The 27,668-nt window shown below is 40.5% G+C and overlaps 1 protein-coding gene across 2 annotated transcripts; it reads left to right on the forward strand.

Moving 5' to 3' along the window:
• The first annotated feature begins 5,604 nt into the window (after positions 1-5,604).
• Positions 5,605-27,603, forward strand: LOC140146227 (uncharacterized). Of its 2 annotated transcripts, XM_072168010.1 has the most exons (9): positions 5,605-5,683; positions 8,094-8,237; positions 9,403-9,471; positions 13,470-13,544; positions 17,392-17,463; positions 18,904-18,960; positions 19,212-19,373; positions 21,210-23,125; positions 23,847-27,603. In XM_072168010.1, the coding sequence occupies exons 1-7, from the start codon at positions 5,616-5,618 to the stop codon at positions 19,273-19,275; spliced, it is 549 nt and encodes a 182-aa protein (XP_072024111.1). In that variant the 5' UTR covers positions 5,605-5,615; the 3' UTR covers positions 19,276-19,373; positions 21,210-23,125; positions 23,847-27,603. The 2 variants fall into 2 exon arrangements, with proteins under 2 accessions (XP_072024111.1, XP_072024110.1); XM_072168009.1 differs by lacking the exons at positions 5,605-5,683; positions 8,094-8,237; positions 9,403-9,471; ... (1 more) ...; positions 17,392-17,463; positions 18,904-18,960 and having other exon boundaries at positions 19,267-19,373.
• Positions 27,604-27,668: the final 65 nt, after the last annotated feature.

The raw sequence follows: 27,668 nt of genomic DNA on the forward strand, positions 1-27,668 counted from the left end.
ACCGGGAGAGGACGAGGGGAGAGCGAAGAAGAGCTAGCGATCCCATCTGGTCTATAGAGACGTACGGGATCGACAGCGTTGTCGAAACTCCCGGCGACCCTGTCCTGTACTACCTATCCGAAGGCGCGCCAAAAAGAGCGTGTGTTCGGCAAGAATTGATGATCGTGCCCGATGACACTCAGCTGCCTCCGGATTCGGGGCTATGACATCTTGGTACCCTCACCAATTACGAGATATTTCAAAATGAATTATTTACTTTTCGAAGCTTTCTCAAAAATTATTGACATGGAATGCAAAAGTAAACTTCATTACGCCATCGATTACGCCGGAATGTCCACATCTAAATGTAAAAAATGTGGAGAACTCATCGGCAAAGGGCTTCCAAGGATGTACCGAGTGAAGCACTGGTCCGACGTCTACGGACGCAAGAAGGATTATACATTTTTTTATCACGCTGTCTGTTTGAACGAATATCTCTCTACGGCGAGAAGCAACGTTTTGCAAATTAAGAGCGTCGACGACATTCACGGCTTTCATCGCATGAAAACGATCGATCAAGAATTTGTATGCAATCTATGGGGATCTCTGTAATGACCGTGCGCCAGAGTGTGGATTTTATCCGGCAGGACGATCCTCTTGTCATCATTCGCAGCGAGCGCGATCTTGTTGACCTCTTCGGTGTAAACTTCATGTTTGTAACTTCGAATCACGTTCATTCTTCTTGTCTGAGGCTCGCCGCTGAGAAGGCAATTTTTGTAATCGTCGAAAGTAATTTTCTTTTTGACGACGGCCTTCTTCACGCCTTTGCATTTTTTTTCTTCCGAGCCCTCGTGCATTCTGAAAGCATACAGCTTCGCTCGAAGACCGACAAGCTCCGCGATCTGCTTGCCGCCAGCCTCGTCCTTGAACTTGCCCAGCACTTTCTTGTTTACGCCGGTTCGAATCCCGGACGGATGGTCGGCCGAGTAGTTCGAAGTATCGAATCGAGCGTCAAGATCCGGGGCGATGTCTCGGTAGAAATCTTCGGTTCGGATTTCGTACATCAAACTATCGGTATCTGTGAGTAAAAGCTTATCCCTGTCGCCGTACATTGGCTTGACGTACCTGTAATGGAAATTGTACATCGTCGTTTTGGAAATGTCGATTATAGACATGCCCAGGTAGATCGGTTTGTCGAAAAGCAGCTTGGTCCTCTTCATGTGAATGGCTATCAAGTTTTCGTCAAAAATAGTGCACCGCTCGAAGTTTGGCTTTGCCGCGAGCTTTTTAGCTTTCTTTCTCGAATTCACCAGGTGAATGTCGACCCTATTCCGGATGTTTTCCATCGTCTTGCCGAACACGGAGTTGTTCATGAGTTTGAAGAAGTCCTTCTCAAAATCATTCGCGGCATTCGTGCGAAGTCGAGTGTTCAGGTCGATGTACTCCTTCATGAACGCCCTTTCCTCGAACCGAATCCCGCGATGAATTTTCTCGAGTCGAAGTCCCAAGCTCAAATACTGCTTCAAAGCCGCGTAGTGAATCACGTACTTTTTTTTGCCCCGCAGATTCGGAACGAGCTTTTCAACCTTGTCGATGACGAGTTTTTCCGGCGCGAGCGGGTAGTCGTTGTGAAGGTCATGAAGTTCCTTCGGATACTCCAGGTCAACCTCAACGATGCAAGGCCAGAGTCGCCAGTCTCGCAGCTCGTTGGCGCTCATCCACTTGAATCCACCCGTCGGCAGGGGCTGGCTCATCGCGTGTCCGTAGAGATTGTTGGCGTCGAGGTACTGGATGAACTTCGAGGGCTTAGTCGGGTCAAAATCAGGGCCCCATGTACTTGTTGTTCGCCTCGCAATGCCGGGTGCTTATCATCGAGACGCCTCCTCTGATCCCCTTCTCGATCATTTGCATCATGTCAACGTCGTTCAGAAGCTCGAGCCGCGCGCCAGTCTTTTTTAACATGGCGTCGTAAGCGAGTCCAGGCGCCGTAAAGTACCAAGCCGGGTCCAGCTCGTAATATTTCTGGTAAACTTCTCGAAAACTTTCGAATACGTCCGCCAGCAGGAGAACATCCGACTCAAGATACAGGTCGTGGTACTCTCGAAAGGTTTTCATTTCGAAGCCTTCCCACACCTTTTGAGCGTGCTCGTAATCCTCGTCGGAAATGCTCTCTTCGTTGAGCCTGGAGTAGAAGGCTGCCTTCGGCGGAAGACGGGTTTCCTCCAATTTTTTCAAAGAGTCGACGTGATCGTACGGGTAGACCCCTTTTCTTACGAGAAGTCTTCTTTTTTCTTCGCTCGGGAAGAATTTTTCCATCGTCGGGAAGTTGGAGAGATTGTCAACGAGCTTGGATAGGCCCGACGCCATAAACTTGAAGCTGTCGATGAATCGAAGATCGCGTTTGACCTCGACTTCTTTCGCCTCCTCGTTATCGAAGGAGTCGACGACGATCTGCTTGGTGAAGGAAATGTACTTTTCCTCGTTGTTCGGAATGCAATCGATCTTTCCTTCGGTCTTGCCCAAATTTTTAACGAACAGGTGCGCGTCGTAGCCGGCGAGGTTGTGGAAAATCACGGGGAAGAATTTTGGCTTCCTGTACCGCAAGTTGCACTTGTTGTGCGCCGCTCCTCGAAACTTGCCCGTAAAATGACAATGATCTCGAACGACGCGGTTTTCTTCGTCTAGAGGGGTCAGGGGCTTTTTGCAAATGTGGCAATCGCTCGACTCCGCGAAGATAGCTCGTTCCCGCTGGTCGAAGACCATATTTTGGGGGAATTTAAACCGTCGGTAAATGCGTCGAATGTCTTCCTCGAGGCGCTCCACAAAAATCTGAGCCACGTCCTCGTCTTCCAATCTTTTGGTATACACGACCGGGTCTTGCTTGTACAGCGAGTCATCGAAGCATTTGATGTAGTAGCAAAATCCCGAAGGGTCGTGCTTCTGGTACTTTTGCGTGTAGCTGCCGTTGGGATCGGGCTGACGGGTGTGGATGGACTTCGTGAAGGACTCGAAGTCGGCGTAGACGACAAAGGGAACATTTTGCGATCTGAAATGGTTCTTGAACTCCTGAACGGATCCCTTTTCAGGCATCTCGATCCTCACCGATTCGTGCAAGCGGCAGAGATCGATGTGCACAGCCAGTCGCTCCTTGGAGGTGTAGGACGCGTAGCACCGCCGGCAAAAGTGGCGAGCGGACTTCTTGGTTGACACTTGAGTGCTCAACAGTCTGCTCAAACTTTTCACGACGCAGTAGTGCTGCTTTTCTTCGTCGGAAATGAGAAGCAAATCGACCTCGCGTTGGCAATCGTGATCGCTGATCCTAAGAGGATAGACTTTCTTTCTGTCAAAACCTAGCCGCAGTCTGTGGCCCTCACGGACTAAGCGAGCGCGTAGCGCGAGGAACCGAGCGCGTAGCGCGAGACGTTCAATCGAGCGCGTCAGCGCGAGCTGACGCAACCTCTCTGGATAGTATACTAAATAGCAACAGAGCCCGAAAGTAGTGCTATCAAAACCGTGCACGTTCACCGAAATGGTCGGATTCCTTCTCTCAAATTTGCCGATGTCGGAAAGGGGAGTTGGAAATGCCACGCCGTCCCAATTCAGCTCGGCGGCTTTTTCTCGAAGGGCCTTATCGATTCGTTCCAGGTGCACGCCAACCATGTGCGTCGCCCTTGTGACGGCCCACTTGAAGCACGCGTCGTCCTCGTTTTTGAGATTGACGATCGCTGTCTTTTTCGCTAAAAAACTCCGGGAGAGGGATGTACGAGGAGCCGCCCAACGGCTCGTACTCCACCATGTGAAGTTCAAGGCTCTGAATCGACTCAAACACCCACCCGCTTCCTAGGTTTATAAAGGTAGAAATGTTCTCGAGAATTCTGGCCGACCAGGTATCGTAGACCTCGCCAAGGTCGGTGGCCTCTAGAACAATCGTTTGTTCAGAATGAAATGCGGCTTCCTTTCTGACTTCTAGCCCAGTCTCAAGTCTGGTCTTCACTATCTAGCAGCGAAGAATCATCTTCGCTTTTATCCCGCGGTTTTCTACAAGGACACCAAGGACAATTAGTACCCGAGCCTCTTGCAAAAACATCTCCGGCGTAAAACCAAGCAGTCCCGGCACCGTGTACTGAATCGCAAACCGTCTTAGCGCGGACTCCGATTCTTCAATATCGCGTAAGTCAAAAACTCCTGCTCTGGGTTTAAAAGCTCCGGCGCTGGGTGAAGACTCCGATATATCGCGTACTCGATAGGCTCCTGATCCAAGTCAAAAAGCTCCTGCTCTTGGCGTAAAAGCTCTGGATCTGGGTGTACAGGCACCCAATCTATCGGGTAGTCGAAGGGCTTCTGCTCTGGGTGTAAAAGCTCTGGCGCTGGGTGTAAGGGCTCCCGCTCTATCGCGTAGTTATCTCGCAAAAATTGAACCAACTCCGCTTTTCGCAAGCGAGAATAACCTCGAAGGCCGGCATCCCTCGCCTGTTTCCGCAGATCTTGAACCGTAGGGGGGTTGGGTCCAAAACGTCTCGAACGCATTTCCCTTCTCCGCTGATTAATTTGAGCTCGCTGCTCCTGAATTCGCCAGCGCCGCCGCTCCTCGGAGGTCGGAAACGGAAAACGATTCTCGTTCATTTCTTAGATGTTTCAATTTTTTTAAACCAATTTTTCTAGGCTCGCGAAAATCTTAAGCCAATTTTTTTTTGCGGAGTGCGGGCGTTTTTTCTAGGCTCGCGCAAATCCTAAGCCAATTTTTTTTCGCGGGGCGCGGCGGCTTCCGCACTGCTGCCGCAGGGGCTTCCGACGGGAACTGCTGCCGCAGGGGCTTCCGACGGAATTTTCCCGTTTGGTCGGGGAAAAGTGCCGAGCACGTTTTTTCACAAATGAGGTGTTAAGCGGGGCTCCTGAGTAAAGGTGCTTCTGACAGGGATTTCCCGTTAGTCGAGGTAAATTAGCTGGGTGCTTCTGACAGGGATTTCCCGTTAGTCGAGGTAAAATGAGCTGGGTGCTTCTGACAGGGATTTCCCGTTAGTCGAGGGAAATTGTCCTGGAATCCGCCTTTCACTACTACTATTTGCTACCAATTTTTGCCCAAATCGGAGTAAATTTTGATCCATGTACAACCAAAAACGTGCTATTTAGCCTAAAAATAGGTTTCTGTATAATAACTCAATAACGATAGGTCATAGATAGCACAAACTATACATTTGCTTAATCCTTGTTATCAGACGAGTAATTTGACATATCTCTCAACAAAATCGATGCATTTTGAATTTTTTTGACCTTTCGTGACCTCTAGCGTAAAACAAACCCTACAATTGGAGTCCACTCATACTGCAGTTACTGTCCGTTTTTTTATACACAATACACAGTGCGCTCACCATTGACGCGTGACCTCTACAAATAGTGTATGTTAGAAGTATAGGCAATTGCCTAGTTAACGTCACTGTGTGAAAAATAGTCCGGGCTCGAACGATACATCAGTGGCTAATCGATTATGATATATACATTTTTGCATGGGCTAAAGCTGTAGAAATCAGTGCTTTGGCACCAACTTAAAAATATATAGACTCAATACGATAGTAACAATGCAGGTAACCTTGGGAAAATAAATTGATTTGGGAAGACACTTTTTACATTACAGTGAAATGCAATTTAACGTATTGAAACACCTTGACGGGAATCCGTTCGCAAATACCCGTTTCATGGCTTATGTGTAAGTATAAATTGATTAATATACTGTAGTTCGCACTTGTATCATTGACTATGACAAAAGAACGTTGCAAGGATAAAGTTCCCTCATGCACAGCATGATTTTTAAACAGCAGATTATTCTTATTTCTAGTCCACTGTGGAAGTCTTGTACGCTCCCTTTTCTACATTATTATTATTGTGACGATCTTCTGTTTACCACGGATACTGGTTGCGCAGCAACACGGTTGTCAGTTCTTTTCCAAGGAGATGGTCCAACACATGACTGTAATTGTATTGCCTCTCGTTTCTGTTCATAGACTTGGGGCAGTGCCCTGGGCAAGCATCGGGTACCCCTTAGCCTCCCTGGCCTGGGTTATGGCGAAGACCAACGGCGGATCTAGCGAGCTAGCACCAGCAGTTAGCATCGGTAGTGAAGGCAGATGAGTTACGACCTCCAAAGTCAACGGCAGTCCACTGGCGGATGAACAGAGAAGGGAAATGGTGGTCATCCTTAGTCCACCCTGTCGAAGGCTACCCCACTCATTGTGGCCCTAAACGTACAGACACCACAGTGGGTGCATAGCATGCCGTGGTTCGGAGAGTCACGTAAAATGGTGGTCCCATGTACCAGAAGAGAAATATCTGCATGACATGTAAAAGTTGCAGGCCTTTTCGTAAAGAGCAGGGGATCCGTCCGGGCCTGTTGTCTGTCACACTCAGCATTGAGGTCAACGTGCGCTGCCCTTTGGGGCTTGGCAGCATATCGACCCGTGGCGCGCTTTGAGTAATCTGAGAATTCGGAAAGCGTGGATAAATGCCTTTTTATTATTATTATTATTAACTTATTTAATTACTGATTGCCTCCTTTATCCGTCGTTTGTATATATCTTTGCCTCATCCTAGTCTATAATATGATCGTTCTCCTGCACATGGTCTGTGATGGACGATTTATTAACAGTGGATTCACTGAAAGCCAAAACTATGGTCAGGGTGACTCTAAACGCAGAGTCCAGCCACTCAATGTTTAAAATTACTCCATATTGGGAGTCATTTGACTCCATTGAAGAGTCATAACTTTAGCTGAAGAGTCACCGTTGATGAATCTTCACAGGAGTCCTTTGACTCCCAATATGGAGTCATCTTAGACATAGAGTCACGCAGTAGCTGGCCTCTGCTTCTAGCGTAACTCAAGCTCCATTTATAGAGACACCCTGGCCACATGGTCACTTCGACAGTCCGATTCCAGGAAGGAAAGCTTTAGCTTTACCTCAGCGTCAGGTTGATATTATCCTGTGGAATCCAGCTCAAGACCAAGTTAGTCTACAGCATGAAAATACCACATCACACTGTCCAAACACCAATACATGATACACCGTGCGAATGACCAGCATGCTGAATAGCATCAAACAGCAGCATTATAATGCAAAATGGCTGCTATCTCAGCAATACACGTGTACCGCGTCGATGATTCTGAATATAGAGTCAATTGACTCTTCGGGTAGAGTCAATTGACTCTGTAGTGAAAGTCAGGTCCGACTCCTTTTGCGAGTCAGTGTCAAATGACTACCATGTCGTGCACGACTACGCAGGTAGGATCAATTGACTTCACGGGTAGAGTCAACTGACTCTCTTGTAACAGTCAGATGACTCCTTTTGCATGTTTTGAGAGTCAGTGCTAGTTTACTTCACTTTGAGAGTCACTTGACTCGATTCTGGCTATCAGTGTTCTGGCATCACACCTTTCTAATCGCTCGTGTCCGCAAATTTGTCCCTGCCTTTTCTGCTTTCTGCCGGGTGTACTTTAATTCGCTTTCTTCCAGTTTTTTCTTACATACATTGAATACAGTTCTTACAAGGAATAGCGTAAATGACATCCGTGGAGTTCGTCGCGTTTGTCTTTGGCATGAAATAACGTATTCCTTAGAGAGGGCACGGTAGCTCAGTGGTTACGGCCTTTGACTCATAATCTGAGAGCTTGCTTGACGTGCGTGGGTTCGAGTCCCCGTACCGCCACTGTGTTGCGCCCTTGGGCAAGGCGCTTTGTCACGCTTGCCTCACCCCACCCAGGTGCAATGGGAAGCTGTTAGGGGTAGTCGCAGTCGTTGTACTGATGAACCCTGTGCCATTTGTAGGCAGCAAACGTGGTTCTGACATATTCAAATAACGGCGGAATAAATGTAAAGCGCTTTGAGACTGTTTACGGCATAAAGCGCTATATAAATATCTACATTTATTTATTTTTTATTTAGAGCAGCGGGATTTCATGCAAGTGGCAATGTTTCTAGTCCAAAACGAACACTTTGGTTAAAATGTTTTCCTGTTATTTGCCTCTGCAATTCAATTCAAAACCAAAGCAGTTATCGACTTTAATTTGTCGACTTTAATTTTGTCATTTATGGAACAAGACTAATAGTTGTTTTCTTTATTTATAGGGAATTGGGAAGTAATCAACTTGAAGATTTGCCGGTTGGATTCCTACGGTCATCACCTACATTGGAGGTACTAAGCTTGTACAACAACCGCCTGACGAACATATCATCGGATATATTGATGGGATTGACTGCATTGAAGATATTGTAAGCTATTGCTTTGCCAATCGAGTGAGGGTTCAACCGGGGAGTTTAATAAAGCTCCTCATTTGAGAGACGATTCAACGATTACGCTGAATTTATACTTGATCGCTGCACGATTGATGTACCGCTTTTGGAAAGCGATGGGCAATCGCCGAATTTTGCGATGCATCGCTTGTCGCTTTTGCATTTATACGACAATTAAAATATTCTAAATTCCACAAAATGCATTTTTAGGACATCCATTCACTAGAGGAAGTTTTGAATGAGAAAACGGAAATTTTCAATTGATCATGTTGATCGACCTGACGTTCTGAAAAGGAAGTAAAACTGAGCATGCGTGAGAATCGCTTTTCTGCAAAAGCGATCGAGTATAATATTATTCTGGGGAATTCCAGATATCAGAATGTTAATGATAAAATCGTATGGGGAATCTCAGGGAAATTCGCACAGACAATGTTGCAATGTTGCAAACGGTAATACACCTATTTCCTCTATTAAACGCCCCCGGACGTGAAATTTTCTAAAAGGGGACGTTTTTTAAAGGCAGCAGCGTAGCCAGGATTTTAATGTGAGGAGATAAAGCCAAATTTTCGTCCTCATTTGTCAATTTTTTGCCCAATTTTCAGTCATTTTAAGGATACTTTACTCTTTGCCATCCCCAATTTGTCCCTGAAATTTTTCTGGAGGGCAATTTTCCCACGTCTCCTGATTAAAGGTCATTTTTAGAACAATTCCCGTTAAAATCGTCAGTAGCTTGAAAATCAGACTGAAATGACGAACTGTGAACTTAGGATCAATAACTTCCTGTTCACTTCCGGGTTTACAATGTCACTTTTGCCAATTACCGACGCCATTACCGGTCATGTGTGGACCGTAGTAAGATTACTGCACAAGATAGCTTGGAAATTGTTTGTTTTGGGGAAATTTTTGAGGGGTGCGTTTATTTAATTAAATTTGTCTAAAAGACTCGAGAGGCGTTTATTAGAGAGGGGTGTTTAATAGAGAAAATACGGTACATGTTATTATTCGATGGGACTTTCCAATTTACTACAGGCCTATCAATAAAAAATCGAATAAAAACAACAGTTTAAACTACGTAATTAGTTTAATTATAAATTCATTAGTTAATTAATTCTAATTTTTGTTTTGTTTGCTTGTTTGTCAACAGGTATCTGTTCCAGAATCACATAACAGAGATTCCACCATTGACGTTCTATCATACAAGTTTGACGATATTGTAAGCTTGTATATTGTTATACACTATTCAAGTTCTAACTCCCCACCCCAACCGGCGAATGTTGGGTAATGATTGGGCTTGGAATTTTCGACTAATTTCATTTATGTACATTCCCCGATCCCTGGGGGTCCTGTAGCAGGTATTGTCACTATCCCATTGTTTCTCTATCATCCAATCCCCTGGGTTGCACCATAGATGGTTGCACGTTATACCCCTTGATTGAACGCACCAACTAGGTAAATCCCTACTTGATCCCTATTCCAGAAAAATATTAAGTCCTGCCAAATGAAACATAGCTCAATCCTAATAATTCATTTAGAACTGGAGATTAATAAAAAGTTCACTATTTTACTAATTTCTTGGGGAAAAAGCCATAAACATGTATTTTACTTTTTAGTTGGGTTGCTTTAATTAAATGGTTGGTTATAAAACATAAAACATGTCTTTTCCTAAAATAGAATGCATAAACTGAAATTTTTCTTACTTAGTACAAGTATTTGGGCTTGATTGTCACAGTATACGAGAAACACCCTAAAAACGCATGTTTTTTGGCCCTTATTTCCAAAAATTGGCCATGTATTCAAATTTTACTTTTATTGCTAGTTAGGACTAATGAAAGGATTAGGATTTAGGTCTATTTTATTTGGCAAAACAGGATAATATTTTGAATCCCAAAAATTAGTGCTGTATTTTTCTGTCCCAAGCAGTGCTAATACAGCTGCTAAGCTCCCAAACTGGGAGCCATTGTACAGTGCTGATGGAATCATGAGAAATTCCACACATTACTTCGATGTCAGCAATGATATATTCCTTGGTTCTAAAGCAAAATGATGAACAGTCATCAATATCTAATCAATAAGCTCCGTTAAACGCCAATGTCAAACCATTCTGCAGGAGTTTTGACAGCCAGCAAGGAAGCTATTTTTGTGTGAATTCTCTGATTTCTCCGGAAATACATCGCCTTGGAGCGTCAAATTTCAGGATAGTACTGAGAAAAATACGATCTATTTTGTGATACCAAAAACTCATTAACAATGACAAAAATCGGGGGGATGATGTTGTCGATCGGGTTACGGACCTTTAAGAGCGTTTGTAATATGACAGAGGATGTCAACGCCACTGTGTTGACTTGGGGTTAGCATGCGCGTATTTTATTTTTTTGGGGGGCTTTAGGGCACCAGCCCCCTGGGTAAAAGCAGGGGCGGCCAAAATGAAGGGGCGGCGGAAGAAGAAGGAGCGGCAAAAACAGGGGCAGCAAAAACGAAGGGGCGGCAAAAAGAATTAGTAAATAAAAAAGGGCGGCAAAATTTGATAAAGCATAAAAAAATTTGAAAAAATGGTACTATACATCAAAATGTGCTGCTTTTAGGGCGCTAGCGCCTGAAACCGTTTTTTTTTTTTTTTTTTTTTTTTTTGCTGTTCACTTTTTCAAACGACCGAGAAAAACATTGGGTCAACCTTTTCGGGCTTTTGAGGAAGGGGCGGCAAAATTGAATTTTCTTCAGCCCCCCGGGGTTGGGGCGGCCACGGTACGCCACTGGTTAGCACAGCTGTGTGAGTGAACATGACACCACTGCTCGCACATTGCATTGACGGGCATGGTTGAATTTGGACTGATATATTTACAATAAAAACGCATTCGAAATGCTAGTCGATTTCACATTTTATGTTACCTACAGAAGGTGTGAATTATCCTTTATGCATACATCACTTTTGTTCTGAAATCGACCAAGTAATAATGACACGCACAATTCTTAAACAACATCTTTTGCACAGAATTCAATATGATTTGAAAAGTAAAGTGGCAGTTGAAACTCTAGTGATAACACGTTTGCAGTGCATGATGGGGCTTCCTTAAATCATCCTCTGGTAATAGGAAAACCCTCATGAACTGCAAGAAAACAGTCAACATCTCTACAGTGAATGTGACAACCATCCGAGAGAACAGGTGTTGAAAAGAGCTAGTGCCAAATTTGATAGAATACAACATTGGCATCCCGGGGTTTTCAGGAGCACCGCGTGATTCCTAAAGAACACGTCAAAATATGAATCTATCCTGGGACAGACTCTTATCAGCTACCAGGAAAAGGGCAGGTGCAGCTATAAGGGGAGCTAAGCACAAATAAATAAAAGTCTCACTGGCTGCCACAGAAAGAATATTATAGGTTGCCATCTTTCTAGAAAACCCAGCAAGTACTGTTGTTGTCACATACTGTTCCAACAATGTGGAAGACGAAGACAATGTAGAATATTACAATGACATCTTGAGAGCTATATATTCCATCTCTGCACACAATGGCTTGATGGTCAATGGCATAATTGGATCAGAGGATGCAAAATTCACCTACCATGACATAACTAATAGGAATGGAAGTACTTGGTTGATCCATAGCAATAGAGAAGAACCTGATATGTGCAAACACATATTTTAGGAAGAAAAAAGGAAAGCTATGGACATTCTGCAGCCCAGCAGGAAGAAAGTACCATCTGGACTGTATCCTGATTTGCAAAAAGTGGAGAAACAGCCTACTTAATGTAAAGCATACAATACCTCCTCAAGTGTAGGATCTGATAATACCATTTGATTCACCTCAAGTTTGGTAGTGACGTACCGGCGTATTTTGCTCGCCGCAGTATCGAATCGCGCATGTAAAGGTAAACGCGCTGAGTATACACGCACGCGTACAGGGGCGGTTTGTCGCCATGCTTGCGGCGCAACCGCGAAAAAGCATTGACGTCACTACCGAACTTGAGGTGAACCAAAGACGCCCGGTCTCAATATACTGCAAGCTAATTTCTTCAGGCCCTGGCCGCTTTATACTGCCAATAAAATCAACTTAATTTCCGCACTGATCATTTATATTTAGCACCATTGGCTATGGTTTTACATTGTACAAACCGCGATCGGGGTAGGGGAGGCGAAGCCGAGTGTCTTGTACAACTTGTTTAGCTCATTAATGTTTGTATGTAAATGACCTGGCAATGTACTGACGAAATCGATGTTTTCATTGGTTGCTGGTTGTACGATGATCAGACCGCCCATTTGCTATCAATCTTGCGGTCAGAGAAGGTTGTTGTTTTTCCAATACGAAACAGCTGTGCTGCACGTTTTACGTAAATTTTGTGTGCGTGAGTTTCAAACAATAAATGACAAACAAGATCTCGGTACATGATTGGACGGCTTAAGTCATGAATATTCATCGGCATCTCTATATTTTCTATATTTGGTAGTCTACATAAAATCCGGAATCTCAGAGATTTAATACAGATTAATCAAGACCGTATATTTGAGCACCCCCATCGCTAGAGAATCGATCACCGTCGTTGGCTGTATACTTACACGAGTAATCTACAGTACATACTCGCCCTGAGAAGGATCAGTGGAGGAGTAAAAGATCAAAACCTGTCTGCTATAATAACTTTCATAGACTTCAGGAAAGTCTTTGATACCATTCATAAGGGAAAGATGCTGCAAATGCTCAAAGCCTACGGAATCAACTTGTGGAACACATAGCAAGAACCAAGAAACAGTTTCAGCAGATGGTGAAACTGAACTATTTGATATACTTCGGGTGTACTGCAATGAGACACACTTGCCCCATACCTCTTTGTGGTGGTTATGCTTTGAGAAAGGTAATCGAAGACAGAGAAGAGCAGCTAGGATTTCAACTAGAGAAGAGAAGAAGCAGTCGAATCGGAACTGAAGTGAACAGATTTGGACTTTGCAGACGACATACCCCTTCTGTAAGAGGAAAGCCAGCAAGCACAAAAGCGCAATGGGTTGAGTCATCTGTTGGAAAGGTTGGTCTCAACTTCACACAGAGGTTTGTCGTGACATGTGGGTGGCTGCACAAAGTTAGTGGCTGATGCATGGGCCAACATTCTAAGATAGGTACTACATGTCTTAGTTTTTCAATTTTACCTTCGCCAATCGTAAAACATTGAAATATAGAAAATGGCATAATAAATATTCAGTGTAACATTATGATCGTTTTCAGAGCAATGTTCAACAACGAGATTTCTACAATACATAAGGACGCACTTAAGACGCCGAAGAGGACACTGGACACCGTGTAAGTTTACCACTTGAAATTGTAGCCTCCCTTTAAAACAAAAATTGTTACCCACAAGACAAGGTACCAACATGGGACCTATTACCTTTCTTGCCATGATCAACTATGCATTGAATGATGTCCAGCATACAAACAACAGAGTCTGGAAATACGTTGATGACCTGACAATAGGTGAAAATCGGGCTTATAGTGATGATAGTGCAATCCAAGAGAATCTTGATGCCCTGAATGAGTGGTCTAAGAGCAATAAATTGAAGTTGAACCCTTCAAAATGTCAGGCCATGCAAATTTATTTTGGTAAGAAAGCTACCCCACATGTTGATCTTTCCATTGATGATCATAAATTAGCTGTTGTTGAGAAGGTTAAACTCCTTGGTGTTATGATCCAAAATAATTTATGTTGGGATGAACAAGTTGATTCAATGTATGCGAAGGCCAATCGTAAACTCTTCATGCTCCGTAAATTGAAGGAAGCATCTCTCTCACCCAAGGAGTTGTTATTGGTGTACAAGGGGTACATCCGTCCTGTTTTAGAGTATGCCGCCCCACTTTGGCATTCTGGTCTTACTCATAATCAGTCTCCCTATACCGCCACGTACAATCGCGCCGTCAGCTATGGGGAGAAAATTGAGGGTATTCGGGTCCTTGCCGACGGTGCGCGGAGCACAGTGTCGACACCCTGTATTATAAAAATCGCCATGCGTAGCTGTTGAAAAACGAGAGGATTCGCCGTACTACAGACTATGCCATAGTCGAATTTTATTAAAAATATGTTATTATTAGACATGATGAACCCATTTCGTTGAACTCAAAATTATACTGATGTTTATTAAAATTAAAGTATTCAATAGTAAAATGGTCATAAAGAGTTAAAAATATCAGATGATTAGTGACAATAAAAGTAATTGAATGCAACATTATCTTGCATAATTATAATTGCTCACTTTAATACTGAACAATTCTGATTTTGGAATCTACCAGTTTATTGATAGCGAACCCCGAAAATCCGACTATGGACTTTGAATTTTAAGCAGAACTTTACCCCGGGACATTGCTCTCTAAAAACATACTTGTTTATCAGTCCATTAACCACAAGTACTAAGCATGGTATAGTACAAGACGCGCTAGATGTTTGATGAGAGATTAACTTTCACGTCAACACAAAAGCGCCGCAAATACCACAGATAGTTGTGTACGGTGTAGTTAATGGTAATGGCGCGGGCCCGGAAGATTTAAACCATAGCGAGATATGGGCGACCAATCACAAGGCAGATCCATTTAAGGCAGCTGTGTACTCTCAGACATGCATGTAGTAAAAGTGCAATAACTTTGTAATTATTCGCACAAGACATATAAAAGTATACATTTTTATGAAGGCAAGACATCATTAAATCTTAATATAAATACAAATTTGGGGTAAAAACAACAATTATGAAGAAAATCACAAAAAAGAGAGTTTTTGGCAATATTTGTTAGGTACATTATAACAAAAAAAACACTCTTTCCAAAATATTTTCTTTTGTTTTACGCTCAATCTTGAGGCTCCATTCCAAAAACGGGTTTTTTATTTTTTTTTTTTTTTCTTTATTTTTTGAGATATTGACCATAGAAGGCATCAAATTGAACTTTTTAAAATTCACAAACGCCTATTTGCACAAAATGATGCCTAAAATCGGAAATAGACCAAAATATATAAAAATGAGAAAACCGTTTCTTAAGGGCTGGGGTATGAACGTTTGGACAGTATTTATTTTGGGACATCAGAGCACATCAGACATATCGAATTGCATTCTGAATACGAAGAATGTCATTCTGATATCAAATAATTTTGATTTTTTGAAATTCGCAATTTAATACACATTTTATGGTAAATCATTAAAAATTGATATTTTTGATATTTCACAGTACTTGAAGTTAACTTTATAAATCTGATGATTTATACTTAAAGTGTATGTAGGTGGGATGAAAAGCCGACGATCAATTGAAAATTTTGACCTTTCGTATTGAAGATATGGATTTTTTTCCCAAAACACCAAAAAAAAAAAATAGGTCTTTTGGGAAAAAATCCATATCTTCAATATGAAAGGTCAAAATTTTCAATTGACCGTCGGCTTTTCCTCCCTGCTACATACACTTTAAGAATATATCATTAGATTCATATAATTTACTTCGAGGACTGTTATATATCAAAAATTTGAAAAATATCAAATTTTTATAATTTGTCATAAAATTTGTATTATATTGTGATTTTCAAAAATGAAAATTATTTGAAATCAGAAAGACATGCTTCGTATTCAGAATGCAATTCGATAGGTCTGAGGTGCTCTCATGTTCCACAAAAAATACTGTCGAAACGCAATAAACGCTCATTTTAGATCCCTTAAGTCGATCGTGCTTTTTACGATGATCATATTTGCTTACCTATAGATGCTGTATTTATTGAGTTATCGTGTACCTAAATCGTCATTTTACCGAGAAAATGAACATTGAAATAATGGCCGTTGAAGTTTAAAGTGGTCACATTTTGCACTTTCATCGAATCTCACAGGAGACTGCGGCAGTTTTCGTTTTTGTACCTTATATTACGTGAACATCGGGTAAATCCACAGCCCCTTGAGAAGTTTGAGCGAAATCCATTCATAACTTGATATTTAAATCGGGGGAAAGAACTTTAAAAAACCCACATTTTATCAGCTAAAACGGAGCCATTTGACCACTAGGTTTTTGTGAAATCAGTGCTTCCGTGGTGTTTCCATAAGATGCGCCGCGCATGCAGATAAGCGTTGCGTATGGGTAGCGTATTTGTGCGTTAACAAATTGCGCGATACGCAACGCGATGTGTTGTTGCGCGCGTGTATCCTGCTGGTACAACAAAGATTTTCTTTCCTTTTCAATTTCAAACACGAGTGGAATAGTGAAATAAAATCCTTAAAATATTGCAGTTGGAGTTTACAAATCTGGATTTTCATTCCTTGTATTTATAAAAACATAACTTACAAACATAGCAAAAAAAACTCAATTTTGCGAAAGAAACAATGTCTAGAGTATACAGCCGCGTTAAAGATGCATTACATCATGGCCAATTTTAGTTAGGGCAGAAATTGGCCTAACTCTCCATAGAGTCCCGTGTTAAAACTCTTAATCGCAAGGCAAAGTCAGTAGTCCACTTGGGAAGCTAACAAACAGAGGGGGTGCGGTGACTGAAAAGATCAGATACAGATGTGAAAATCTATCAGTTGCACACAAATCAATATAAATCAGAGTTTTATGCTTAAATGTAATAGCCAGAGTATGCAAAATGGGCAAGTGGACTACGGAGAAGTCTAGCCGTACTATCACGGCAATTTTTAACACGAAGATATAGGGATGATGACACGTTTTATCAGCGTATCGCATACAGGTCGCACCTCTGTGCGTCTCTCAAATGCGCTCATCATCCATGTCGCGCTTGCATTGCCTCGAGTGCATTACGAGGGAAATCGAATACCCTCAATTTTTGCTCCATGCCTGTATGAAGATGGCGGTCGAGTCCCGGTTCTCTGCAATTCTGTGGTCTGCAATCATAGATTGAATACAATATCGCTCTTTTTCACAGATACTTATCTTTCAGGTGCGAGTGATCAGAATGATATGGATCAATGCATAGGTACCGCGTGAACGTCGTAGTGAAGAGCGATATAGTCACAAATTGTTTTCATCTATTGCTTTGGTAGTTAATCCGATTATTACTTCCCTTCGACAGCGAATGTACATCGCATGAATACCCACTCTGTCATCGGTGATTACTTAAAAGCAAGTAATAATCTGCATGTGCTTCTTATTGTATTAGTCTGTCTTTATTCTCCAGTTACATGTATTACAATGATGTCACCAAGATTGAAGACAATGCACTTGATTGGTTGGCCAACAACAGCAAAGTGTAAGTACATTCAATCAGAACCAAACCAAATCCTTTATTCCAACAACAACAACAACAAATCTTAAGTAATGAGGTATGAAAACAAACTAAATATTTCGTTCAGATAAAGATTTAAAGTCATTTTGTATAAAAATAGACGAAATGACTAAATTGAAGAATTTCAAACCTTCCATGGAAATGGTAGTTCGAGCTATGGCGAGTTGAGCCAGACTTTTCAAATAAAATTCGTACGATGTCGAACAATAATAATATAATTCCGCTGGAGTTTTTTTTGACGGCAGACCTCATCCCGATGACTTGTTACTTTTAATACTAAGAGGCGATATCGAACAATAGACTTCAATTACCCATTTCTGTACACCGTTATGCATTCTTCTTCCATGTTTATATTTTACGAACGGCACGATAAACAATAAAATTCAGCTATAAACATGTACACTAAACAATAGAATCTACATAATCTGCACGCTAGACAATATTAGATAATTTTAGATAATGTTGCTCCCGAACTTCAAAGGAGAGGGCGGAGTAGTAAATATGCGCTCAAATACTATACAATTACTACTTTCTCAACAATCACAAAAGTAGGAATATACATTCTGTGGTGTTAAAATAACAAGTTGTGTTCTATTATTTTGAGCTATTTTTGTCATTAAATTAAGGTTAGCAACTATTTTAAACTGTTGCGATTTGGTAGTTCACAGCATCTTGAGAATGGTAGTGGGCTTTGGCAAAAATTGCATTGATCATTTCAAAGCGAGTGTGTAGAGTGAATTCAAATATCGCAGATATACTTTTGTAGGGCCTGTGGCTCTTGAATTATGTTGTAAAGAGGGCTTAAACAACAACACTTTTGTAAAACGCATATACATAACTCATTAACAACAATGAATCAACAAAGTTTTCAAAGTATATGAATTGTAGAATGAACTTTTGCAAAACAAAAGTGTTATTTTTTAATTATATTGATTTAGACAATGAAAGTCGATTTTTTTTTATGCTTCGACCATAATACCGCGTCTACCCTTAATGAACTCTGATAAATCCAACATTCTGCTGAGAATCGAGCTTCGGTTAATTAAACAGCTGCTTATATAGACAGGGATGATCTTATTTACAAATTACATCGCTAAAATGACAAAATCAATGCAGCAATCAATTACCTATTGGTTTACTATAACTGATGCACTCGAAGTATATGATATATAATGTACTCGTGCATATGCATTCATCAAGATAATCGCACTTGCCATGGAGTTATTGTATTTAGCTCTTGAGCCCTGCGGACTCGTGAGCTTAATTCTTTAACGGCGCGTGACTAATCTTGACTAATGCATTGCTCTCAGTTCGTTATCCTTATCAGAATAATTCCAAAGGAAAATTATTGACTGAAAACTTCATCCTTGAATTGATATCCTTGAATTGACATTTTATTTTAAGATACCTATCTGCAAGCCACTTAATCGAATTGCCTCACTATCCTGCACACGTGAAAGTGTAAGTAAAAGTCTCTGCCAGTATTTTTCTACACAATTTTGTAGTTAGTCGTCCAACAATTTATTTCGTAAACCAAATCACGAAGAAGATTCCTTTTATGAAGGGTCATTACTCCGAATTTCGGAATAACGACCTTCGAAACGAACTGTCGCGTTCGGAATAACAAACCTTACCGTAAATTCGGAGTGATGAACCTTCGGAAAAACAACCCTCCTGAATAACCATAAATAATAACGTCCTTTTTATTGCAGATTTTCTGTAGGAGATTATGCACATTTCACTCCATGCAAGCAAGAGAATGACCGGAGCTGTTAGGAGAGTTGGTTTTGAATGTGACGATTTAGAATGTGTTCCTTGTAAACCTGGTACATATGGGGATCGTCAATTAATCGGCTGCCAGAAGTGCCCTGTCGGTATGTTAAGGCCAGAGTAATGGAAGACACATTCGTCCACGCCCGAATTTGAGATTTCTTGATATTTATCAACACTAAGATGTATTCTTTCACTTGAAACTGATAAAATACAATTTGTTAATATTTACACGTATTTTTGCTTGATTTATTTCACTCTTTTCTACTCTAAAAAGTCACATGGCTCAAGACAGCTTAGTAAATTGGCGGGAAATAATGAGTCAGAAATGCGCGAATGCGAAATATTGTGATTACGCGCGCGATTCGCGTCGCGTGACGCGGCGCAACTCTGCGCGTATGTCCAACGCAGTCAAGGCGCATTCGGTATGTTTTTAACGCCGGCAAATGCGGTGTAAACAAAACACAAATTTGCAGTCAAAATGCCACTTAGATTTTTTAATTATTTTGAATTTTGGCTCACTAAAAGCATACATTATAAATTCATTGTTGCAAAAAGATGCATATTAAGAACATGCACCAGGTACAGCTTTTACAAGCGTGAAAGTCATGCCGTTTTGAAATATAAGGACATTCTGTGCATAATTTTGACATTTTTTTACTAAAACGTCGATTACTCATAGTTCACTTTTGACAATATTGCACGATTTTTGTGACAAGAAAATTCGAAAAATATGCAAGCAAAAGGTAAACTTTTTGCACTATCGTTTAGAGTACATCAAAGTCTAGGGAAGGTTTTCTCATTTTTTCAAAATATTTGTTTTAAACAAAAATATACACCATTATGTGCAATTTTTAGCTGAATAGAATAACAAAATTGCTTTTTTTACATGTTTTTTCAATATTTCGAAAAAGAGACGAATTTCAAAAAATAAAAAACCTTCCCTAAGTTCATGTCTCTTCTTTATGAAAAGCGAACTGATTTTTTTTTACTCCGAACTGATTTTTTGTTAAGTTGTCACAAAAAAATTGGGGTAAAAAAGTGCTTTTTTGTGATTTTATCAAAAACGCGAGATTTTTGAAAAAATCTGACGTCACCATGGGATTCCTTGACTCATTTCCTTTCCAAAAATGTATAGTTTTATATACTTTGGAGATACAATTCAGAAATAATGATGCTCGAAAAGGTCCATGTTCTCTCCCATTACTCTGCCCTTAAATAAATGACAACTTAAAATGAAGATATATATATATATATATATATACATAAGGCGACGAGCTGATATGATAAATTTTAGACTAATTTTGCATTTTTCTTAAAAATAACTACACACTGGTAACAAAGTTATGTATATTATAGGGCAAGGAATCAAATTACTTTACTGAAATTTCAGTGATTCAAGACAAGTGGTTCAATATATATGTTAAAAAATGAGGTACATTCTAGCGGTACCTCTTTTCTTATCATAAATAACGTACAACTTGTCTTGAGTCACGGAAATTCCAGTGTAGTAACTGGATTCTTTGCCCCTATAATATACATAACTTTTGTTACCGGTGTGTTATTATTTTTTGAGAAAAATGCAAAAATAGTCAGAAATCTATGAAGGGGTGTAGTACAACCTTTAAGCATTGAAGGACCTTATTACAAATGAGAATCCAATTAAAGTGATAATTGGGAATTTGTTTACCCAAAAGTTGTAACGCGTTGGCGAGATACAATGACTTGATTTTGAATCGAGGTTTGTCGTGTGCATAACAAATAAATCCGGAGGAACGTCAAATGGCCTCCATGGGGAAAATCAAATATGGCGGAGTCGGTGCTCTTTGATTCTTCCTCATTGGTTAAAATTAATTAACACATACACTTCACACTTCTTAGCATTAGGATTATAATTTTAAAAAATGTTGAAACCGACTTTCTTAATTTTCCCCTTGCAGGTGGGTATTTGCAGTTGCGAAGTGGGCAAGTGTCAAAAGAGCGGGGAGGCATTGGGTGTGACTATTGCACGAATGGTACATTTGTCCATCCAGATCAATCTCCCGGCACTCACACGTCAGATTGTCAAGTATGCCCTGCGGGTACCAATAAAAATAAATTCGCCGGTTTTCGTGCATGTCCTTGTTTAGACGGATATTACAGGAAAGATAGATTTGGTCCTTGTTGGCCTTGTCCGGGAAACGGCATTACTTGCTCTCACGAATATCAGCAATTGCAGGCAGGATTTTGGTGGACGTGGAACTTTTCGCTACACCACACTGACGCTCAGAATTTGAGTAGTGTTTACAAAACATTTGTTTCAAATTTAATGAGACATGATAGGTTTTATGTATTATCAAGTGCTAAGTTTGACGGCGCGCTTCCAAAACCATTTCCGTGCCTGCGAGGCAATGCCTCTTGCCCAGTCTCGAATGGAATTGATGAATCTTGTGGAGACGGTTATGAAGGATGGCTTTGTTCCAGATGTAGAATTGGCTACTACTCATGGTTCGAATATTGCATCGAATGTCCACCAATCTGGCATCTCGTTTTAGAGGCTTTGGGCATTTTGATGTTGGTATGCATTGTGGTTGCAATCACAATTTGGAATATTAAAAGACAAAACGATACTACTCGTTCCTTGGTAGAAGTTCTTGGTGCACTCTTCAAAATTGTCCTGGCTATTATCAGATAGCTGGCGCTATATTTACTTCTCTGCATAACATCCATTGGCCACAGGAAATCTCAAATCTTGCAACGGTGTTTAAAGCGTTAGAATTCAACATATTTAAACTACTAGCTAAACCTCGATGCTTCGTTAATGCCTTTGAGTTAAGCATCTACAATGAATTCATTATAGGGTTAGTATTTTGTTCACTGGTCCTTGCTTTGCCCTGTTTCGTGTACTCGTGCATTTGGATTTACCTCCGGATCAAACTTTCCCGGTATGGAAGAATTGATAATGACATTAGAGTGAAAAAGTACTTGAATCACTGGCGGTCAAATTGCTACTTTTTTGTAATCCTACTGCTGTACGTCTCCTATTTGAGTTGTTGTGATGTGATCATGTCTTTAATGCCGGTGGCTTGTCAAGAATTCTGTGTCGATGAGAACAACACTTACTGTACGGAACGACTGAGGTCAGATTATTCAATTGATTGTGAGACCAAAAAACACAAGGACTACACAAAAGCATCGTATTTTGCTCTACTGTATATTGTTGGGTACCCTTTGATTATATTCATTGTGATTTTCAAGATGTCTCCGCGTAGGTTGAGAGTAATCCGTGAACATCAGGAACTCGAAGACGACAGTGAATCCAATTGCACGGAAGAATCCATTGTCGTAGAAGACGAAGAAGAGACTGGAAATAATAATAGCATAGAAAATCATTCTGAAGAGTTACATGACCCCGCTGTGCAAAATGAGGATATAGAGAATCTGGAATCGGATGAAACACATGGTGTCCGGGAGGAAAATGTCCATCCACGAATGAACAATCAAACTTTAGAGTATCCATTGTATATTCGGTTTCTCTGTGCAATGTATAAGCCAGAATATTGGTATTGGGACATAGTGGAACTATCCCGGAAAGTGGTACAGACATCCCTTATCGTTCTCTTCGGCTCAGAGGATCCCTTCACTTTAGGTGCTACTATAGTTCTGTCAATGTTGTTCATTGCAACTCATGCGGCTCTCAAACCAATGAAGGGATTTTTACATTGGCTGCAGATGACGTCTCTTGTTGCTATCTTTCTTAACTTGGTTTGCGCTCAGGTTCTGCTGGTTCCACTTACGGATCCATCTGGTTACCGACAAACAGCAATGGCTGTGTTCATAATTTTACTCAATATCTCTGTTGTGCTCCTCGCCGTAGGTAAGTTATTAAATATATAACAAATTTTTGTTATTCATAACATAGCGGCGGCTTCAAGATTCGAAAGCCGGTTGACCGGTTGTTGATGGCGGTTAAGCCGCATTCCATTGATTGCTTAGAACAATAGAAACCGGCTCCAACCGGTTGGAACGGGCAGGCAACCGGTGGTTGAGTTTTGAAGCCATCCCTAACTCGATTAATTTCCGTAAATCGAGTTAAATATCTGAACAAAATGTAGTTTATAATGATACAAATATGAGATCTGCGGTGATGATATACAGTGTATATTTTAGTTGTTAACATGTTCAATAATAATGTGAGTTATCCGTCCTTCGAAAGTGATGACAAGCCGTCCATCCCGTGTGCTCGTATTTTGCAGTTATTTTCACAATGAGTAGGGTGATGACCCCCAACTGTCCCATCGCAATTCTTTAAGACTGACTCGTCGGACTATCAACTTCATGATAGTTGCTAACTGAAATTAACTAATGTGGCAGAGCAATGAGGATGGTTAAAATAATGCGTCTCGTGCTTCGGCCTTTTTATTCGTCGTCGTAGTGAATACGTCATACCTTATTTACATCAGGTTCACGATTGTTTTGATCGTGGTACCGAACACAAATAGAGTGAACCAGTCGACCTGGCAACGATCGATAGTTAATCATAGAATGTATATTATGAATTTCAAATCTACTGTTACTTCTTTTATATTGATTCGCAGGTCATTCAATCCTGATATTGTGGCGGTCAGTGAGGAATCATGGACGTGCGTGTTCCTGTCAAAGTTGTTTGACCATCGTGACTGAAATAGTTTCTGCAGTTGCTGGTGTCAGTCGTCGGACTCCAAATCGTGAAACTCCCGCTGCAATTTAGTGTGCATTATCCGGGGCATCATCAACAGCTGTCAACTGCGCATTTAACCCATCACAGAATATTATTTGAAGATACGAGATGTCATCTTACTTTCAAGTCAAACATATTGACGCCCTCTATTAAGGTCATGTGATCATTTTGATAATAATACCGTTTACGCTATTTAAATAACATTATTGAACACATGCTAATTAGACAGTGCCTTCTCCAGGTATTACCCTATACTCTTGACTTGGTTAAGGCAGGGAAGTAGAACAGAGGAAAAAGATTAACAGAACGGTAAACTGCATATCCGTTTTTACACGCTTTTCAATGGGAAATGAACTTTGCTGCTTGGATGATGTCACGAGAGGTTAGCATTAAGGGGCGCAACACTAAATAAGCGTCCCATAGGATAACGTGTGATTTTGGCCTACTTCGAGCGCCATTCCTGGCGTCCCTGCAATACTTGGCAAAATAAATTTGGTATCAAATTAAAGCTCTGTTTCTGTAGATTCCAAAACTTTTGTCGGCATATATCGATGACCGTTGACTTTTTTCGCTATTTCGCGGTGCAAAAAATATAGCCTAAAAATATACTAAATTCACCACTCACATTTCAAAATCGGAAGTTGTCTTCATCCGCCACAGAGAATTGCTTTTGAGATAAAATGTCCGGTTTTTTCTGCATGTTATCATTGAAGACACTTGTCGAATTCATATGAGCTGATATTGAGTGATTTAAAGTGAACATGTCGGTAGATATGGTCGCTACAATCTCATACTCACTATGGACTATATTAGCCGAATTTCGTTCTTACATAAAATGCGTAGTGATTTAGTGTTGCGCCCCTTAATTTTATTCCGTATTGATAAGCGTGTACACTCATACAAATTGTTCGTTGGCATTACTCAGTAAGTTGATGTAAGTCGTTGCGTCAACTTTCCGAGTAATGCCAACGCATACAATTTTGAGTAACGCTGACTTGATATCATTATGTTAGTCGTACTCATTTGCACTTACTTTATTGAGTTGTTACGACTCAGAAAATGAAACTAGGTTAGCATAATTTTCTAGAGATGTGCTATAGTATACAAAATTTTGCACTGATTACAAAAATAAATATTTGAATACTGCTAATTGTGCAGAAAATGATCCAATTACGTGAATTAAGTAACAAAGTACCAAATTGGAATAACTCAAAACAATAAGTACCAGTAACTTAATATGAACGAGTTACATCAACTTACATGTTGAGTTACAATAACTCAACTAATTGATTCTTTGAAACTTGTTTATTTTTCTAAGTTCCCTGAACTTGAATTCAGAAGTTGGCGTTACTTAAAAAGTTGACGCAACGACTTACATCAACTTTTTAAGTAATGCCAAGAACGTTGATTAGTTGACGGAACTTTTTGAGCTTTTTCAGCATTTTTTAAGTTCGGATAACTAAAATGAATTTTGTTTGGACAACTTTTACACTATTTTTGAGTTGTCCAAACTTAAACCTTTTGAATTGCGCCAACAAGGCGAACAAGTCATTTCTATGAGTGTACTGACGGATATGCAGTCGACCGGCCTCTTAATCCCTCGACGGACTGCAGTGTTTAATCATCTATTATATCCGATTTGTGCGCAGACATAATTTGAAAATGTTGCTAATCAATATTCATAAGACTGTACAATCAGCGTCCAGTTTCCGAAATTGGGTGACTTGTGTTAGGCAGGTGTGAAATATTATATTCCTGACTGGGCATTTTAATTACATAACGCATTAAAGCTTTGACATCATCGAATGGCTGCCTTGTGCTGTAGTGTGAGTAGTTTATATGTTCCAAGTTCCATTCTGTTCATTACGTTTCACTACCTGGAGAGAATTGATCAAAAATTGAATTCCCTCCTGAGCTTGGTACATGTCAATGAGTTGACCAGATTACAAGGATATCATATAGCTATTGGCAGTATATATAACACAAATGGTCAATGAGTTACATAAAAATGACCTTGTGTGGTATTTAGTTCCCAGGAAGTGAGTTTTGCCTGAAGCAATTTGTGGTTAAATGTTGATCCCTCACTACAAGAGTTATTACCGTCGATTTGGTTGAAAAGGAGGTGAGACATGATCAAACCTCTCCAGGTAACAAAACGTAATGTCCTATGTTTCCTTTCTCTGTTCCTCTCTGTCTTTCTCATTCCCATCGTGTTTTCCTTTTCTTTCTGTTAATTTCTGTCTTTATTTCTTTCTTTTCATTTCTTCCTCTTTTTCTCTTCTTCCAGGCCCACTCTCACTCTTCATCTCCCAACCCCTTCCCTTCCTCCATCCTCCCCTCCCTCCCTCCCTACCTTCTTTCTGGCTTGCTTGATTAACTTTCTATGCAGTAGCATAGCCAGGAGTGTGACATTTATCAAAATCGAAAATCCTACCCTAAAAAAGACAATTTTGGGGACATTATTTCATGTTTCGGGTTTAATCGGAATGAATTGTTAAATTCGGTTGCAAAGGTCAGTAGAGTGTGATCAGTAGCGTAATGAGTGCTCATTTGATAATAAGAAAACAAACAAAAACCAAAAAAAAAAAATTAAGCTGGGGAAAAAAAGAAATTTAATGGTGTTGGGAAGGTCGGGTTAGTTGTGAAATCATTGGCTCTGTCTACAATAAGTTATATTGCTCAAATGATGCTCAGCCAAAGTAGTTAATCAAAGTGGTTAATGATGATGATATAATCAACAACTCTTCTTATACCTTTGTACAGGAGCCAACCATTGTTAATCCGTGATGAATCCACAGTTCAGTAGCGTATACGCGAACGCAAGGTTATGCGTACGCGTTACGCATGAGCGCGTAAAATTCGTCATGCCTGGAACATATGCGTAAACATAAACTCTCTTATGTTGGCGATAGCAGCTAAATGTTACCGCTTTATTCTTTAGTTTTATTGCTGATATCAACAGAGAAATACCGCAATCTTCTTTTAAGGTTGAGTGGCAATGACAAACGGACATTCCGAATGAAAGAATCATGTGAATTAGACATCTTTAGCTTGTTTTGTTGTTGATAGGGATTCAATCTTGTTTCACTGTTGTTCATCACCGATTAACAACTCGCGTCCGGCGCGTCTGCGTGGTTTACTTCGCTCGGGCAGCTTTACCTCGCGAAGTAGACCACGCAGACGACGCGGCCGCATCGTTGTTAATCGGTGATGAACAACGGTGAAACATGATTGAATCCCTAAATATATAAATATAATGGAACGGCAACAAGATTGAGTTAAAAAAATAATAATAAAAAAGCCCAATTTGTTCAAATTTATGAGAACGGTGGACATGCAAAATATAAAAAAATGCTTATAAACTGGATTGGGAATCAGAGGGTTGCTTGTCATGCACGTGGATATCTAAATGGTAAAAGATATTTCGTCTTTGTATTACCTATATCGAATGCAACAAGCATGATAAGCAATGGAATTTATTTTGTCATAACCTACCCACAAATTTGATATAAATGTAGCCATATTAAGAATGATTTTATTTCTGAAAAATATATCGTAGTGCATCAGAAAGCTTGTAGTGTAAGGATTATTATTTTGGTAGCATTTTTACATAGGTCAGTCAATTTTCTGATTCTAGCCGCTTTTTATAATATGTGTGAATAGATATCCATGAATAAAGTTTATTCCCAAAATGACTGTG

This window comes from Amphiura filiformis, chromosome 2, assembly GCF_039555335.1.
Source record: "Amphiura filiformis chromosome 2, Afil_fr2py, whole genome shotgun sequence".
Taxonomy (NCBI): Eukaryota; Metazoa; Echinodermata; class Ophiuroidea; order Amphilepidida; family Amphiuridae; genus Amphiura; species Amphiura filiformis.